Source organism: Phoenix dactylifera, chromosome 13 (genome assembly GCF_051530095.1).
Source record: "Phoenix dactylifera cultivar Ajwa chromosome 13, Ajwa_hap1_PhDact_Kaust_v1.1, whole genome shotgun sequence".
NCBI lineage: Eukaryota > Viridiplantae > Streptophyta > Magnoliopsida > Arecales > Arecaceae > Phoenix > Phoenix dactylifera.
This window is the reverse complement of record NC_143202.1, coordinates 24,009,628-24,028,044: the sequence shown is the minus strand read 5'-3', so window position 1 is coordinate 24,028,044 and position 18,417 is coordinate 24,009,628. Positions and strand designations below refer to the sequence as shown.

Sequence of the window (18,417 nt, the reverse complement as noted above, 5' to 3'; positions counted from 1 at the left end):
TCGAATTTTATATGGATATCCTCTCAAAATTAATATTTACATATATACCCTCGTAAACATTTATTTTGTTATTCTGCCTTTTTTATCTTTGTTTTTGCATATGTACCCATGCCATCTAACGTCGTTAAAAAATTAACGGTTTTAAATTAAAATGGCTAAAATATGTTTAATGAGTAGATGTGTAAATACAAATATTTATAAAGCGATCGCGATAAAAAAAATAATTTTAATTTTTTATTTTTAATTAAAATAAATATGGTTTTCATTAATGGTGTTAGAAAAAATGGTGTATTAAGATATGTATGCAAAAACAGTGTTTGATAAGAATATAGAAATAAATATAAATTTAAGAGAGTATTCATGCAAATTTGGACTTTAAGAAAAATATTTGTGCTAAGAAAAACTCTATTTTTTTTCTTCTTACCATACAGATAGTTTCAAAGTTCGTTCGTCCCCATTCTATTGTAGGATGGTCATGATCCGTCTCCATTCTAATTTAACATGACCCTAAAAGCTGGACTTTAGAACAAAAAGACAATGATTAATTCTTGCAAAAAAAAAATTGATGCTTGGACGACGCGTAAACCTGTGCCGTCCGGGCGTTGCCCTCTAAGCGTCGTGAAATTGACAAACCCTACGGTCCACTCCATCGACAAGGTAGCCTCGCTATTTTCATACCATCAAAAAAAAAAAAAAATTCATGTTAATTTACTGCAATCATTCAATAGTTATAATAAATATTGTATATTCTATGATTTTTATTGCTAAACTTTAATACTATAGTAAAGGCTATTTATAACGGCATTATAACATGTTGGGGAATGTAAGTCGCCCCAAAGCACGTGAGCACATCGACAGCACGTGACCTCAAAAGCGCCCGACCTCGGACGACCGACCTCGGACATCCTGCCAGGCGCCCAAGTTCAGATCTCTCGACCTCGGAAGTCCGACCTCGCCACTCACCTACCACGGCCACATCCTTCTGTAGTCCGATCAGAGACCATGCCCTGCCATCGCCCCTAGCATTTAATGCGCGTGGCCTCCGCAGACCTCTAGCTTACTCCACAATTATTGCGTATCTCCGGCTTACTCAACAATTATTGCGTATCTCCGGCTTACTCAACAATTAATGCGTATCTCCGGCTTACTCAACAATTAATTCGCGTGGCGCCTGTTATATACGGATCTTCAGTCCTCCACGACAAATCAGCTCGGCTGCATCCAGTCGATCCTGACAACCCCCTGATCCCGACCTCCTCTCCGACAGCAAGGCATTAATTTACTTGATCGTGTACCAATTCATGCGACGTGCTCAGCCGTACGGCAACTTCGTCCCATCACATCATAGGTAACCCAGCACCCTTCTATAAAAGGGGAGGAAAAAATCTCTGGGCAGGGTGTTGCCCAAGAAGACAACCCAAGAGAGGGGGGTGAATTGGATTTTAGGTAATAATTGCAAATTAAAACTTAATGAGTAACTAATTAAACTTTATTGCAAGTGGATTAATTAGTTTACTATATGCAGTGGATGAAGGGAATGGGAGAGACAATTAAACAATCACAAACATAAGAGATTTTATAGTGGTTCGGAGCTAACCCTTGCTCCTACGTCCACTCCCCGAGCTTCACTTGGGAGTTCACTATAATCCCTCGGATTACAGCCGGTTGTTTTACAAGCTCACAACCCAACTTGTTGTTTTACGAGATCACAACGAACTCGGTCGGTTTTCACAGGCTCACCAACTAGAACCACCCGATTGTTTTTCCGGGATCACAATCGAACCCTTACACGTTGGTTTTACCCTCGGCTCACCAACCAACCTTAACACCCTTAATTCAATCCCCTGATTGAATCAAGTAAGAAAAGCAGCTTGAAAAGAGTACAAGGATAGCTTCTTGAAAAGCAAATATAAACGATATGAATAAGGAAGAGTTAGAAGCCCTCAAACAGATTTTTGAATGTGAAGAAGGGGGCTTCTCAAACTCTGCAACTCCTCTTGAGTGTGCTGAAGATTTGTTGTCAGAAGGGGAGCCTTGAATGCGAGGAAGACGTTTGGAGGATAGACTTTTTAATGCACTTCTCCTTCTTTCACTTGTATTTACTCTTTTGAAGCTTTGGTAGGTGGAAATCTCTTTTGCTTTGAATGGAGTGTCTCTCTCTTTGTCTATTACTGTTCACTCTGGCTATTTAAGCAATCTCCATCGAAAACTAGCCGTTAGACACACTTTTAGAGCCGTTCTGCACAATCTGCAACTCCTGACACAGTGTCTGTTGGGATCGGAGTCGACTCGCTCGATCTAGAGTCGACTCGGCTATTGCTGGAGTCGACTCATGCTTTACTGGAGACGACTCGCCCACTGTTCAAAACTTGAAATAAGTGCTGTCCCGTTCTGGAGTCGACTCGGCCAAACCTGGAGTCGACTCGCCAATGTCCGGAGATGACTCTCCCTTCTGGAGACGACTCGTTTTTCAGGAATCCAAAGATCTTTCTTTCGGGTTTACTTCCTCGAGTCGACTCGAATTTTCTTGGAGTCGACGCGGCTCTCAGAGCCAGAAAAACTGGTCTTCTGTCACTCCACAAATGCTTTGAGCTCATCAAAATCAAATAGGGTTATAATCAATCACTCCACAATCTCCCCCTTTTTGATGATGACAAAACATTGAGTATTTGTAAAGTGAATTGCTCAACCAAAAGGAGATTTATAATAAAGTTTTGAAATGAATTCAAGTGTCTAGTCATTTAATTTATCCAAAATTAAAAGGTGTGAAACAGTAAATCCTGAAGTTAAAGCTCCCCCATTCATTTGGAATTATATAAGCCTTCATGTTATGCAATCAATTGTTTGGCTTATATGTGTTTAATGAATTTGTTTTCTTAAAATTTCAGATTCTCCCCCTCAACATATGCATTCAATTTTGTTTAGACTCTCTGAATTTTCTTTTAATGTCTTGAAGCTTTTGAGCTTAAATTTTTTATTTTAGAGGGAAAATCAGACAGTTTGTTCTTGAGTATGATTCAACTAATCTCCGAATATCCCTTGAATAGATTCTGGAGATTACTCCTTTGGGAGCCCCAATCAGAGAGATAATGAGCCTCGAGGTATCGAATCCACTAAGAACAAATTACTTTTTGCTTTAAGAATTTTCTTTTTAGTGATTTCCTTTACATTTCAATTCAATATATTTTCTCCCCCTTTTTGTCATCATAGCAAAAAGGCAGAAAAGCACAGAAAAGTATAAGCACTCAAGAATGCACAATTTTGAAGGAAATTTCTACTCATTGTATTAAATTCAAATTTGAGTACAAGTGTGAACACATATCAAAAGAAGTCCTCAAGGGACTGTACATCACAAAAACAGATACAAATACACTAATTCTTCTTTGTAGTGAAGGATGTGGCTCCCTTACTTAGTCTAGTGTGTTTGATGACCATGCTTAACCCCTCATTAATGTTCCCTAGTTGTTCAAGAATCTCCGAGGTGGTTCTAGACTGAGTCGAGGAAATGTTGTTCACACTCTCCTAGAGGGTGTCAAGCTTGAAGATCAGTGCATTGGCTAGCCGCTCTGCACCCTGACTTTGGTTGCCTAGCTCATGCTCATGCTGTCTCGCATCTTCCTCGTGTCGTCCTTGACGTCACTTATGTTCCAGTATTAAGCTTGAACTAGGCTTCGAATATTGAATATCTCCTCCTTCAGATTTGCATCCATCTTTGTCACGGCTGCTAAGGAGGGAACTAGCTCGGTGGAGGGAGCACTCTGAGAACCTCGGAGCTCCCTCAGTAGATAATCTCTCAGTTCCCTCACTATCTCCTGCCGCAACTCTCGGAGCTGCTCAGAAGATATCCGAACCTCCAGGGGCTGCTGCTGAGAAGGTGGGGCAGTGGAGGTGGAAGGCTCAGTATAGGTAGGAGCAGAGGTGGAGGGAAAAGTGGGAGGAGCTATGTTATGGTCCTGATCATGATCAGGACTGGGTGAGTGATGAGTGGTAGGGTCAGAAGGTGTAGATGTGGATGTGGATGATTTCCTAACCCAGACTCCCCCTACCTTGTGGAATCCCATCCGGTGAAAGGTCCCCTCACCCATGCGATCTGTAAAACGCAGTGAGCGAGAGGGTTCCCCCTCAGGGATAGGAACCTCTAACTGTCTAAATATCAGAGTGAATAACATAACGTAAGGGAGACTCAGCCTAGGTTTGTCTAGGGATTTACAAAGGTATTTGTAAATGAGTTTTGGAAAGTTGATGGGAGTGTCTTGGAGGAGGTAGAACATCAAGGCCAGGTCTCTCTCGAAAATGAAGTCAAACCTACCAGTCTTTGGAAAGAGAGTTCTAGAGATGATACTAAGGAGAAGCCGCATTTCAGCCGAAAGCTGATTTGCAAATACCTCCTCTATGGGGGATAGAGGTGGACTCCCTAAAATGGCCGTAAGGGCCTCTGTCCTATCGGAGGGGTGTGTGGGAACAATCCCCTCACTCGAGAGATGGAGGACTCGAGCAATGAAGTCCTCCGAGATGAAAATAGGGACACCCAAAATAGTTTCCTGGATACCCCCGCTAACCCGTGCGACAGTACCATAGAATTCCCTAACTAGCCCTGGATAGGTAGGGAGGTCAAGTGTCCAGAAAAACTCTAAACCCTGGGCCCTAAGATGATGCCCTAGGTTGAACCCTTCCCGGGAGAGGAAGTCAAAGTTGACTTGCCTCCCGGTAGAGACAACCTTCCCGGCACATGAGCGCGAGAGAACCGGCCTAGGCGGGGAAGGAACCGGAGGTGGTGGCCTCGCCGGTTCGTTCCGAGCCTTGGACCGTCGCTCGGCCCCACTCGCGGAGACGGGTCTCTTTCGGCTTGGGACAAGGACCTTCCTAGGCATTTTGACCTAAAGACGGGGAAGGACACGGAAAATAGGAGGAAAACTCGATGGAGAAGACCTAGAATGGATCGGAGACAAGTTCGGAGACGGCTCTAGGGTTTTGGAACAGTGTCGGCTGTGAATAGAAGTGAGGAATAAACGTTTCGATTAGGGTTAAAAATCGGATTTCCGACCTCGAGTCGACTCCGGTAAGTCGCAAGTCGACTCGACCGCGAGTCGACTCCCAAATATGCACGAGTCGACTCCCCCATGAGCCGACTCTAAAATGTATCCGAGTCGACTCGAACTCTGGCACACAACCAAAAATATTATTATTTTCGTGCCAAAAGAGAGAGTTATGGGCTTATCTAGGATTTAAGAACTGATTTGATGATCATAGATAAGAAATCCTATGTCCAACATAAACTAATCCTCAAAATCTATGAACTAGAGGAGAGTATCACTAGAATGGATCAATCACTCCTAATCCTTTTAAGTATGCAAAATCGATCTTCACTCAAAGGTTTTGTGAAGATATCAGCAAGTTGATCATCAGTACAAACAAATTGAAGTGTCACATCACCATTCAGTACATTATCTCTTATGAAGTGATGTCTTATCTCAATGTGTTTAGTTCTTGAATGCTGAATTGGATTTTTAGTTAGATTAATGGCACTTGTATTATCACAGTTAATGGAAATTTTATCTTGTTTAATGCCATAATCTTCAAGTTGTTGTTTAATCCACAAGATTTGAGCACAACAACTCCCGGCAGTAACATATTCGGCTTCAGCCGTAGATAATGCAACCGAGTTTTGTTTCTTGCTAAACCAAGAGATTAAGTTTTCTCCTAAGAATTGACATGACCTGCTGGTGCTTTTTCTATCAAGTTTGCAACCAGCGAAGTCTGAATCAGTGTACCCTATTAAGTTTATGCTCGAATCTTTAGAGTACCATAAATCTATGGTTTTTGTTCCTATTAGGTATTTAAAGATTTTCTTAACAGCAATTAAGTGTGATTCCTTAGGATTAGATTGATATCTAGCACACATACATACACTAAACATGATCTCAGGTCTACTTGCAGTAAGATATAATAAAGATCCTATCATTCCTCTATACATCTTTTGATCTACTGATTTACCTGATTCATCTTTGTCTAGTTTGCATGATGAACTCATGGGTGTGCTGATTGACTTGTTTCCTTCTATATCAAACTTCTTAAGCATCTCCTTGATGTATTTTGCTTGACAGATGAAGATGCCTTCTTTAGATTATTTGATTTGGAGCCCAAGAAAATAGTTCAGCTCTCCCATCATTCTCATTTCAAATTCACTCTGCATTAGGTCAGCAAATTCTTCGCAGAGGCGATTGTTAGTAGCACCGAAAATAATATCATCTACATAAATCTGAACTACTAACATATCTTTGTTTTTCTTCTTTAAAAACAGTGTAGTATCAACGTTCCCTCTAGAGAATTCATGGTCTAACAGAAATTTGCTGAGTCTTTCATACCATACTCTAGGAGCTTGTTTCAAACCATAAAGTGCTTTGTTTAGTTTATAAACATAATTGGGGTATTGATGATTTTCAAAACTAGGAGGTTGTTCTACATACACCTCCTCATTAATATACCAATTCAAAAAGGCACTTTTTACATCCATTTGAAATAATTTGAAATCTTTAGAGCATGCAAATGCTAGTAACAATCTAATTGCTTCAAGTCTAGCTACAGGAGTAAAAGTTTCATCAAAGTCTATACCTTCCTCTTGATTATAGCCCTTTGCTACTAGTCTAGCCTTGTTCCTAATCACGATTCCATTTTTATCAAGTTTATTTTTATATATCCATTTAGTTCCTATTATTGAGTATTTAGTGGGTCGTTCAACTAGGTTCCATACCTTGTTTCTAGTGAATTGGTTTAACTCTTCTTGCATTGCATTTATCCAATTTGCATCATTTTCAGCTTCTTCTATGTTTTTAGGTTCAAAGTGTGAGACAAATGCTAGATGATTATTTAAGTTCCTAAGAGATGCTCTAGTTCTAACAGGTTGAGAAGGTTGAGAAGGATCATCTAAAATTAATTCCTTAGGATGACCATGAGCATACCTCCAAGCTTTAGTCAGTCCATGATCAACAATTATCTCTTGACTTGTTGATGCTTCTCCAATTAGCTTTAGTTCATCTTCTTGTAATGTCATCTCATCAATCTTTTCTTCAAGAATTTCTGCATCATCATCAAGAGCTACTTTCTTGCTAGAAGAGATATCATTAGTATCATCAAAAACAATATGTATAGACTCTTCAATAACAAGGTTTCTTTTGTTAAATACTCTATAAGCTTTACTTGATGTAGAATATTCCAAAAAGATACCTTCATCAGATTTAGAATCAAATTTACCTAAGTTATCTTGCCATTATTATGAATGAAACACCTACAACCAAAAATATGAAAATACTTTACTTTGGGCTTTCTATTTCTCCAAAGTTCATAAGGTGTTTTCTTTATAATGGGTCTCAATAAAACTCTATTTAGTATATGACATGATGTATTAATGGCTTCTCCTCAAAAGTACTTAGGGAGGTTACTTTCACACAACATGGTTCTAGCCATTTTCTCTAGAGTTCTATTCTTTTTTTCTACAACTCCATTTTGTTGTGGTGTCCTAGGTGCAGAGAAATTATGAGTTATCCCTTTTTTACTACAAAATTCGTCAAATAGATTATTTTCAAATTCCGCTCCATGATCACTCCTAATAGCTATAACTGAAGCATTTCTTGAATTAGTAACTTCCTTATGAAATTTCTTAAATACTGAAAATGCTTCATCTTTATGAGCTAAGAACATGACCCATGTGTATCTAAAAAAATCATCTACAATGACAAGGCCATACTTGTTTCCACTAAGACTTGAGGTTCTAGTTGGTCCAAATAGATCGATGTGTAGTAGTTCAAGGGGTCTAGTAGTAGTGACACAGTTTATGAATTTAAAAGAGCTCCTAGATTGTTTGTCATATTGACATGCTTCACAAATTTTATTTTTCTCAAATTTTAGTTTGGGCAAACCTATTACAGAATCTTTTTTAACCAGTTTTGATATTGTATCCATACTTGTATGACCTAACTTACGGTGCCATAACCAACTTGCATTATTAACCTTAGTATCACTAGCTTCTAAGCAAGAGTTATTTTTGGCAAGATCTTCAAGATCTACTACGTACACATTTCCACGTCTTATTCCTTTGAATACTAAGCTATTGTCAATTAAGTTGGTTATGATGCATAGAGTTGGCTTAAACAGAACATCAAAACCCTTATCAAATAATTGACTTATGCTAAGTAAGTTATGCTTAAGACCATCTACAAATCGTACATTATCAACAAAGGTTGAGGAGGTGATTTGTAATTTACCTATACCAACGATGTGACCTTGGTTATTGTCTCCAAACGTCACAGCACCTCCCTTTTTTGGCTCTAGGGTGAAGAATTGCTCCTTGTCACCCGTCATGTGTCTTGAGCAGCCACTATCCAAGTACCAACAGTTTTTGTCGACTTTGGCTGCAAGACACTCCTACACAAAGAGATCATACAATTTTAGGTACCCAAGTTTTCTTGGATCCTTCAAGGTTAGTAAAGTTGGTTCCTTTTGGAACCCACCCCTTTTTAATTTTTCTTCCAGCTCCCATTTTCCTATGGTCACATACATTAGCTTTATGTCCTACTTTTCCACAGCAAAAATAGGTTATATTCTTAATTTTACTTTCCCCTGCTTTCACAAAAAAATTACTAAGGAGCTTTTGCTTATTCTTAGGTTTGTATCCTAAACCAGCTCTATTAAACACAGCTCGTTGATTATTAAGTATCATTTCCAATTTCTCAGAACTATATGTAAACTTTTCAACGAAAGATTTGTATTTTTCAAGTTCTTCTGTTAGCTTTTATTTTTCTGTTTTTAGTATGTTTAAGTCTTTTGTGAGATTATCTCTTATAGTTTGTTTATCATTTTTAAGTTCTGAAATTTTCTTGACTAGTTTTTCATTATCTTTAATTAAAGTATTAGTTTTTTTAATTAACATTTGGTTGCTTGTTTTAAGTTCTAAATTTTTTTTAATGATAAAATCCTTATCCTTAATTAATTTATCGTATTTATGGAGGTGAGATTGATTGGTTAGTTTTAGCTCTTTATTCTTAAGATTTATTGTCTTATATTCATCCATTAATTCATTAAACGCATCATACAATTCATCAAAGGTAAAATCTAAATGCGTTTCAGATGTTACCTCATTTTCATTCGCCATGAAGCAGAAGTTGGTCTTTTCCTCTTGTTCCTTATCCAATGATGATGATGATGAATCGGAGTCCGACAGAATGGAGATGAGGATTTTCTTTTTCTTATATTTGCTGCCCTTCTTAAGCAAGGGACAGTCAACTCTGAAATGTCCCGTCTTCTTGCATTCATAGTATCCGATTCCTTCATTTTTCCGTTCCTTACTTTTATCCTTGTTGTAGGAACTTGAGGGAACTCTCCTCTGATGAAAGGACTTCTTCCGGTTGATGAACTTTCTGAACTTTCGCACGAGAAGAGCCTCATCATCATCTCCCTCATTATCTTCTTCTTCGCTGCAGCTACTGCAAGATAAATCCTTGTTAGAAGAAGTAGATTTGAGGGCCATCACCTTTTTCTTATGAGAGGATTCTTCTTCGCTGTGTTGTTTCATTGTGAGCTCGTGCGTCATCAGGGATCCAAGAAACTCCTCAAGTGGAAGCTTGTTCAAGTCCTTGGCTTCTTGGAATGCCGTTACCTTGGCCTCCCATGACCTTAGCAAACATCGAAGAATTTTTCTGACAAGGTCACTGTTAGTATAATTTTTGCCAAGGCTTTTTAGGCCATTGACGATATCAGTAAATCTAGTAAACATGCAAGTGATAGTTTCATTGGATTCCATCTTAAATAGTTCATATTTATGAACTAGTATGTTTATTTTAGATTCTTTTACTTGATTCGTGCCCTCGTGGGTCATTTCAAGTCTATCCCATATCTCTTTTGCAGAATTGCATGTAGAGACTCTATTGAATTCATTACGGTCTAAGGCACAATAAAGCACATTCATTGCTTTGGCATTTAGTTGTGCCTTCCTAACATCATTGTCATCCCAATCTTTTTCAAATTTGGGTATAGTAACACCCTCTACAAAAATTGATGGGATGTATGGTCCATTAAGTATGGTAGTCCAAATCTCATAGTCTTGAGCTTGGATAAATATCCTCATCCTAGCCTTCCAATAGGAGTAGTTGGTTCCATTGAAGAATGGAGGTCTATGGGTGGACTGCCCCTCAATATTAGAAGATCCAAATGGGGTTGTCATTTTGATCTTTTACTCTTTTGGTAGAAGAGTTCCGGCTCTGATACCACTTGTTGCCCAAGAAGACAACCCAAGAGGGGGGGTGAATTGGGTTTTAAGTAATAATTGCAAATTAAAACTTAATGAGTAACTAATTAAACTTTCTTGCAAGTGGATTAATTAGTTTACTATATGCAGTGGATGAAGGGAATGGGAGAGACAATTAAACAATCACAAACACAAGAGATTTTATAGTGGTTCGGAGCTAACCCTTGCTCCTACGTCCACTTCCCGAGCTTCACTTGGGAGTTCACTATAATCTCTCGGATTACAGCAGGTTGTTTTACAAGCTCACAACCCAACTTGTTGTTTTACGAGATCACAACGAACTCGGTCGGTTTTCACAGGCTCACCGACTAGAACCACCTGATTGTTTTTCCGGGATCACAATCGAACCCTTACATGTTGGTTTTACCCTCGGCTCACCAACCAACCTTAACACCCTTGATTCAATCCCCTGATTGAATCAAGTAAGAAAAGCAGCTTGAAAAGAGTACAAAGATAGCTTCTTGAAAAGCAAATATAAACGATATGAATAAGGAAGAGTTAGAAGCCCTCAAACAGATTTTTGAATGTGAAGAAGGGGGCTTCTCAAACTCTGCAACTCCTCTTGAGTGTGCTGAAGATTTGCTGTCAGAAGGGGAGCCTTGAATGCGAGGAAGACGTTTGGAGGATAGACTTTTTAATGCACTTCTCCTTCTTTCACTTGTATTTACTCTTTTGAAGCTTTGGTAGGTGGAAATCTCTTTTGCTTTGAATGGAGTGTCTCCCTCTTTGTCTATTACTGTTCACTCTGGCTATTTAAGCAATCCCCATCGAAAACTAGCCGTTAGATACACTTTTAGAGCTGTTCTGCACAATCTGCAACTCCTGACACAGTGTCCGTTGGGATCGGAGTCGACTCGCTCGATCTGGAGTCGACTCGGCTGTTGCTGGAGTCGACTCATGCTTTACTGGAGACGACTCGCCCACTGTTCAAAATTTGAAATAAAGTGTTGTCCCGTTCTGGAGTCGACTCGGCCAAACCTGGAGTCGACTCGCCAATGTCCGGAGATGACTCTCCCTTCTGGAGACGACTCGTTTTTCAGGAATCCAAAGATCTTTCTTTCGGGTTTACTTCCTCGAGTCGACTCGGATTCTCTTGGAGTCGACTCGGCTCTCAGAGACAGAAAAACTGATCTTCTGTCTTTGGAGTTGAACTGCCTCGGAGTCGACTCGCACTTTGCTGGAGTCGACTCGGCTCTCAGACACCGAAAAACTAGTCTTCTATCTTTGGAGTTGAACTGCCTCGGAGTCGACTCGCACTTTGCTGGAGTCGACTCGGCTCTCAGACACCGAAAAACTGGTCTTCTGTCTTTGGAGTTGAACTGCCTCGGAGTCGACTCGCACTTTGCTGGAGTCGACTCGGCTCTCAGACACCGAAATTGGCTCTCTGACTTTTAGTCTTGCATTTCTCTGAGAGTCGACTCTTGCTTCTTTAGGAGTCGACTCGCCAACCGTCGGAGTCGACTCGAGTTCTTCTGGAGTCGACTCGGCTCTCAGAGTCCAAAACAACTTCTCTATCTTTCTGTCTGTTACTCCTTGGAGTCGACTCACACTTTGCTGGAGTCGACTCGGTAAGCATCGGAGTCGACTCGAATTCTTCAGGAGTCGACTCGGTGACAGGGTATGAGATTCATCTTTCTGTCCTGCTGTCTGTTCTCAGTCGGAGTCGACTCGCAATGTGCCGGAGTCGACTTGAGCCTATGCCAGAACGTCTGAAACACTTGGAGTCGACTCGAAATCTTCCAGAGTCGACTCGAGTTTCAGACTTTGGTTCAAACTGAGTTCCATACTTAGCCAAAATGTATTGAACCAAAGCTAGAGACAATTCAACATAAATTCATAAATATTTGGCTGAAACACGAGATTGAATTCATTAGTATAACATAAGATATACTCAAATGCTTTGAGCTCATCAAAATCAAATAGGGTTATAATCAATCACTCCACACAGGAACTCTCTCCCTTTGAATACACTTGCCCCCTCTGACTTAGGCATCGGAGGGCCGGCGCCGGAAACCCCGGCTACCGGCTTTTTGCAGGCCCCTCGCGGAGGACGCCGCTCGTCGACGGATCGCCGCTCGCCAGTTCTCGCCGGAGCTCCTCCTTTCCAGCGGACCGATCGCCCCCGGGTCCACTTTCCAGCAACATAACCAATTAAAAATTATTTCTTTCTTTAGATGATATAATTTTTTTTAAGAAAAAATTGCACCCAACCTGACTTTTAAAAAATTCCTTTTTCCATAAAATAATAAATGCATATAATTGCTACTTTTTTTTTTTGGAAAGCTTACTTGCCTCACCGCCTAAAAACCTAGGAGAAAGTTTTTACTTTATTTTTCTCTCTGTCTTTTTGCATTTCTAGAGCCTTCTACGTGGAGTACTTAATAGCACGAATCCTCGTCCATCCGCCTTCTTTAAAGCCCGAAAAGGGAGACGGAGTGAGTGAGAGAGAGAGAGCGAGAGAGAGCGATGGCGGAGGTGAGGGCGAACAAGAAGGTTGTGTTGAAGGACTTCATAACGGCGGGTTTCCCCAAGGAGAGCGACATGGAGGTCGTGACGACGGACACCGTCCGATTGAAGGTCCCCGAGGGATCGAAGGCGGTGCTGCTCAAGAACCTGTTCATCTCCTGCGACCCTTATATGCGGTCGCGTATGAGCAAGCACGAAGAGCCCTCCTACGTCCCCGACTTCGTCCCCGGCTCGGTATACCATATAAATATAATATATAATAAGACCCCTCTCTCTCACCCACTGTTTTTTTTCTTCTGCAATTTATTTCTCTTATGTTCTCTTATTTCTCTTTTTTTGGGGTTGAATTGGTGCTTATGTCATGATTAGGTAGAATGAGGCAGATTTATTTATATATTATATATTTAAAAAAAATTGATTGGATTTTTTTTAGTGGATGAGGCGGAAACAAGGTTCGAAGTCAGAACATCCAGTGATTTATCTCAAAAATTTAAGTTAATAAAATAAGATAAATTTATTTATATATTTTATATTTGTTTACATTAAGTAGTATCCGGACAATTTTATGGTACAGTTTTGCTTAAATTAGATGTGACGATTAAGATTATGGGGCTTCTCTTACGTTTACTACACGAACCGACTCATTCTGTTGTACAGTAGTTACGACTTTGGAGAAAAAGCACAATTAAATATGTTATTTGAGCGAGAAATGGCAAGAGAGGGCTGGGTAGAGAAGTTTATAGGGAAAAAAAAATCATGGAAAATGTTAGGAAAATGAGTGTAAATCATGATCACAAAACTACCGAGAATTTGATGGTTCTTTTCAGTCCTTCTTTGTTCTTGTGGATTTGTTTGCTACGTGTCGTCCTGGGGGAAGGGAGTGTGTGTATGTGTATGTGTATGTGTATGTGTATGTGTATGTGTGTGTGTTTTCCCTTCTGTAATAAAACGTATTTAAGCACGTCTTAGGTTGTTTTTTACGATCGTTTTAATTCATTGAGGAATGCTATGTTGCAGCCCAATGGTCGATCCGTCCGAAAGTTGGACTGCTTTGATCTGGATGCAGCAATACTTGTTTTGGTATAAAGTTTACTTGTATTTGGGAGGGAGAAATGTGTGTAGGGTTCAAAAGAGGCTGCAAAGCACATCCCTTTTCATCAGGATTGGTTAATGTCTAACAGTGCAGATTCTGTCATTCTATTGATTAGATGCCAGTTTTTGGCATTCAGTGGTTTGATAGAGCACTCAGGGAGTCATAAACTTGAGAAAGATAGGTTGTCATGTATCCAAGAGTGGGTTTCCTTTTCTTTTGGAGTTGCCATGTTGCACGTTTGATGGCAAAGCATGAGATGATCCGTTGAAAAATATTGGAAGAATATTGGAAGAATGAATGAGAGAGACAATAGGATCGATGGGAAACTATGGTGGAATGGTTAGGAAAATCATAGATATGAGGATAAAATAGCAAATCAAGAGAGGAAAAACATGTCAGTAGTAAATTTATGTGGAAGGAGATATATAATTTGAAAAGCAATGGTTAGAACTTCATCTTTATCATTGTAGAAATAATACATATGGATCCTACATTGTGTTAAAGAGTCATATTCTGTGTAATTCATGTTTGCTACATCATTAGAGCTCAAATAGTAGCTAGTATTTGTGAACTTGTTGAAGTAAAAGGCCATCCATTTCCCCAATCAAGCTAAAGCTGTTTCAGACAATATTACCATCATGGAACTTCTACTTATGTGGGCTTACCTTTTAAGGTTCCCTATTTCTCCATGTTCATCTTTTTTCTTCTTTCGTTGTACAGGTCATAACTGGGTATGGTGTGGGTAAAGTGGTGGATTCTAGCCATCCAGATTTCAAGATAGGTGACTTTGTGTGGGGCATGACTGGATGGGAAGAGTATAGCCTCATCACAGAAACAGCGATGCTTTTCAAGATCAGATACACTGATGTACCCCTTTCCTATTACACCGGCCTTCTTGGTAAGTTGTTTGTTCAGCAAAATGGATACAAATCTGGTATTCGCCATCCGAATATATTGAGAACATAACCATTAAAAAGTAGTCGTTCTTTGATATCGTTATATATTACTTTAAGGTTTTTCTGATTTGACAGTTGTATTACATGATTGTTTAACAACTGTGGTTGTAGATCTTGCAACAATGGCAAAATGATCCTGAAAATCATTAACATCTAACATGACATGCATGGAATATTAATGTTATTTTTTCTTTTTTTTGATTTCCTTTGTACTACCTATTACTGCTAATGGAAATGTTCAGGGATAAGTAAGGCCATGTGTGAATTATATCTGGATCAAGGATTGCCTGTTGAGGCAGATACCTGAAACCATGTTCGAAAAAAAAAAGTCAAACAAGTGAAGCTCAGTGTAAATTAGATCTATTTTTTCAATGATTATTTATCAGCTTTGTGCATCAAGCCAAGAGAGTCGACAAGTGTACTAAACCAGACCTAGATCGAGTAATTACTATGGTGAAGAAAAAGAATGTCACTGAACTTTGGTAGAATAGTTCTGTTCCTTAGTTTCCATGCTTCTCTTACAATTTGTCATATGGCTTCTGACATCACTATTTTCATATTCAGGCATGGCAGGGTTCACAGCTTATGTGGGATTTCATGAAATCTGCTCGCCAAAGAAAGGGGAATATGTCTTTGTGTCTGCTGCATCCGGTGCTGTTGGACAGCTTGTTGGGCAGCTTGCCAAATTAATGGGCTGTTACGTGGTTGGAAGTGCTGGCTCTGATGACAAGGTTTGTATGACTGTGGCTCGGGTTCTCAAGTTTTGGAAGAGGAATTGCTGAAACACATAAGAAATACCAAAAATTGAACAGGCATGAGGTTAGAACCTGGACATGAAGATTCATTTAAAATGGGCAAGGAAGGTTTCATGTATTGGATTCAGGTTACCCAAATTTTGTTTTTCAGAATACAGATAATGGGAGTGTTTCTGGGAGCACTTCACATCAAATGCCCCTAGATCCCTTTTCAGCTGCAATTTAATATGCAAGCAACCTCAAGGGGCTTAGATGTTGAAAAATGCTACAATTTTGTAGGTCCCTAATCCCTATTAGAAGAATGCACCATCGATAACCTGAAATGTTTCACGGTGGATGTTTTCTTTTTCTGTTTTCTTATGACTAACATGAGATCGAAGAGGTATAACGGATATAATTGTGGTTGCAGAGAAGAAAATTGTACGCATTCAGCTTTAGTGAAACCAAGCAACAGTCCTGAGAGATTTTGTGTTCTCGTATGCATATTACTCATGCCTCTTCTGTTTAAGCATCACTCAATTTCTTTTTTGGCACTATAGTCCTGAGAGAGATTTTGTGTTCTCATTGCATTTTACTTTTGCCTCTTCTGTTTAAGACTGCTCAACTTCCTTTTTGGCACTGTCTACTCAGGTTAACTTATTGAAGAACAAGTTTGGTTTTGATGAGGCTTTTAATTATAAGAAGGAGCCAGACTTGAGTGCAGCTTTAAAGAGGTTGGTTGCTTTTTCTTTTTTTAACTGACTTATTTTTTTTTCTATATCCCGAGAGAACTGATGGTTTATGAAACTAGCGTTCTGCATCCAGCCTTAAACTCTTAGTGATACATGGAATTACACAGACAAGTATGCGGCGTGGGTCTCGCCTGTGTATGATATGCATCTTAGCTTCAATTCCAACTGTCCTGATTTCTGAAAATCTCTGCAATGGAATTTGTGATGATCCGTGATTGGCGGGCGCTTTTATGTAGGATGTTTGCATAATGCAGGTCCATCCATGGTCTAGTTATTGTAGTTTGGAGAACATGGAGTTGCCTTCAAATTATTTGGACTGTCATATACCCTGGTTGTGGAGATTTCTTCTCTATATATTGAACCAAAGAGAATCTGTTGTTATAATAATATAAATAGTGGCAAGCTGGTATTAGATAGATAGCTCTCTCCCCTGAGTATAGTTTGTTCGGTCATTTAATTTTACAGTGTGAACCATATATGCTCCATTGAAGCAAGGTGAAGAAGGGCACCAACAATTTCTTTCTGACATCAATCTAACGAAGTCTTTCTTTTCAGGTTGTTCCCTGAAGGTATCGATATCTACTTCGAGAATGTTGGTGGTCCGATGCTGGACGCTGTTCTTATCAACATGAGGACCCATGGTCGGATTGCAGTGTGTGGAATGATTTCTCAATACAATCTTGAGAAACCTGAGGGTGTGCACAACTTATTCTACCTCGTCGCAAAGCGCATCAGAATGGAAGGGTTCCTGGTTTTGGATTTTTTGCATAAATATCATCAGTTTGAGGAGATCATTGCCCGGTATATAAAGGATGGGAAGATCACTTATGTGGAGGATAAAGCTGAAGGACTCGAGAATGCTCCAGCAGCACTGGTGGGGCTCTTTGCAGGCCGCAATGTTGGTAAACAGTTGGTTGTAGTTTCTCATGAATGAACAGCTGTGTGAGCATCAGACTACTTCTGTAAACCTTCCCAAAAAATAACCATCTGCTCTTGTCGAGTAGATTGTATTGTGCCTCTATGAAGGACTGAATTTTTACTTGCACAATTGCTATGATGTCATATTTTGTTTGAGAAGCTGTTTTTGAGGTTTTTCGTTTAGAAAGACATTTTTGGGGTAAATGTTGCTGCTCATTCTACTGGGTGTGAATTTGGCTGGATATTTGCAGGCTGGTCTGATCTTGTAACAACCCAAGATCTCACCCAAAGTGGCTAGCCGGAAGGAATTATTTGGATTTTTTGATCCCGTATAAGTACCCAAGATTAAGCCGGCTATAGGCCGAGCTTACTCTGATACCATTATAACAATTTCGGACCTCACCCAAAATAGCTAGCCGGAAGGTATTATTTGGGTTTCTTGATTTTGTATAAGTATTCAAGATCTACCCAATAAATAATCGATGTGGAACTAAACACACACTCACACGAATGCTCACAAGTCTAGTTTGTGATAATTATTCTTTTGAACGTGCTTTTATAAATAGTCCCATCTTCAATGAATGCCCCTTTTGATCCTTTTCGCGAAAAGTGCACCAACAAAAAGTACTGGTTAAAATCAGCATAAAATGCCATTGTTTCTCCTATGAAAGATCAGGGATTCTTTGGCTAAAAGTCAAGAGCTTACGGAAATCAACCTCTTATCGTGAAGATAGGAATTCATGGAGATTAAGCCGATGATGTAGATAAGAGCCACGTAAAACTCTCACACTTGGATGATGAATAACTGAAATGAGATATCCTCATTTAATACTCTTCTCATTGGTATTTGAGAACAATTTCACGAAGAGTTTTCTGATAGGCATCAATCAATACCAGTGATAATGAAACTAGGAGTCTAGCCAACCTTCTATATTGCAATCCCGGCTCCTTTCCCTGCATATATTTCGGTCTCCCTTGTGAGCGATCTTTGTGAACAGCAGTGGCTTCCTCTCAAATAAATGATTAAAAACAGGATGGGATTCTTCTCGAGCGGCGACCGCGGCCTTAGCCGTGGACCTCGGGACGGGGGGGAGCAGACGAGGCATGGGTTTCGCGGGGCAAAGGAGAAGGAGAAGGGGAGGGAGGAAAATGGGGAGTGGAGGGAGAGGAGGCGGCGATGAAGGGCGGCTTAGGATTT

General features: G+C 39.8%; 1 protein-coding gene across 1 annotated transcript; it reads left to right on the top strand.

Moving 5' to 3' along the window:
* The first annotated feature begins 12,731 nt into the window (after window positions 1-12,731).
* On the top strand, window positions 12,732-17,435 carry LOC148700283 (2-alkenal reductase (NADP(+)-dependent)-like). Its single transcript, XM_088709797.1, has 5 exons — window positions 12,732-13,000; window positions 14,580-14,757; window positions 15,380-15,546; window positions 16,201-16,283; window positions 16,857-17,435. The coding sequence occupies exons 1-5, from the start codon at window positions 12,767-12,769 to the stop codon at window positions 17,233-17,235; spliced, it is 1,041 nt and encodes a 346-aa protein (XP_088565923.1). The 5' UTR covers window positions 12,732-12,766; the 3' UTR covers window positions 17,236-17,435.
* Window positions 17,436-18,417: the final 982 nt, after the last annotated feature.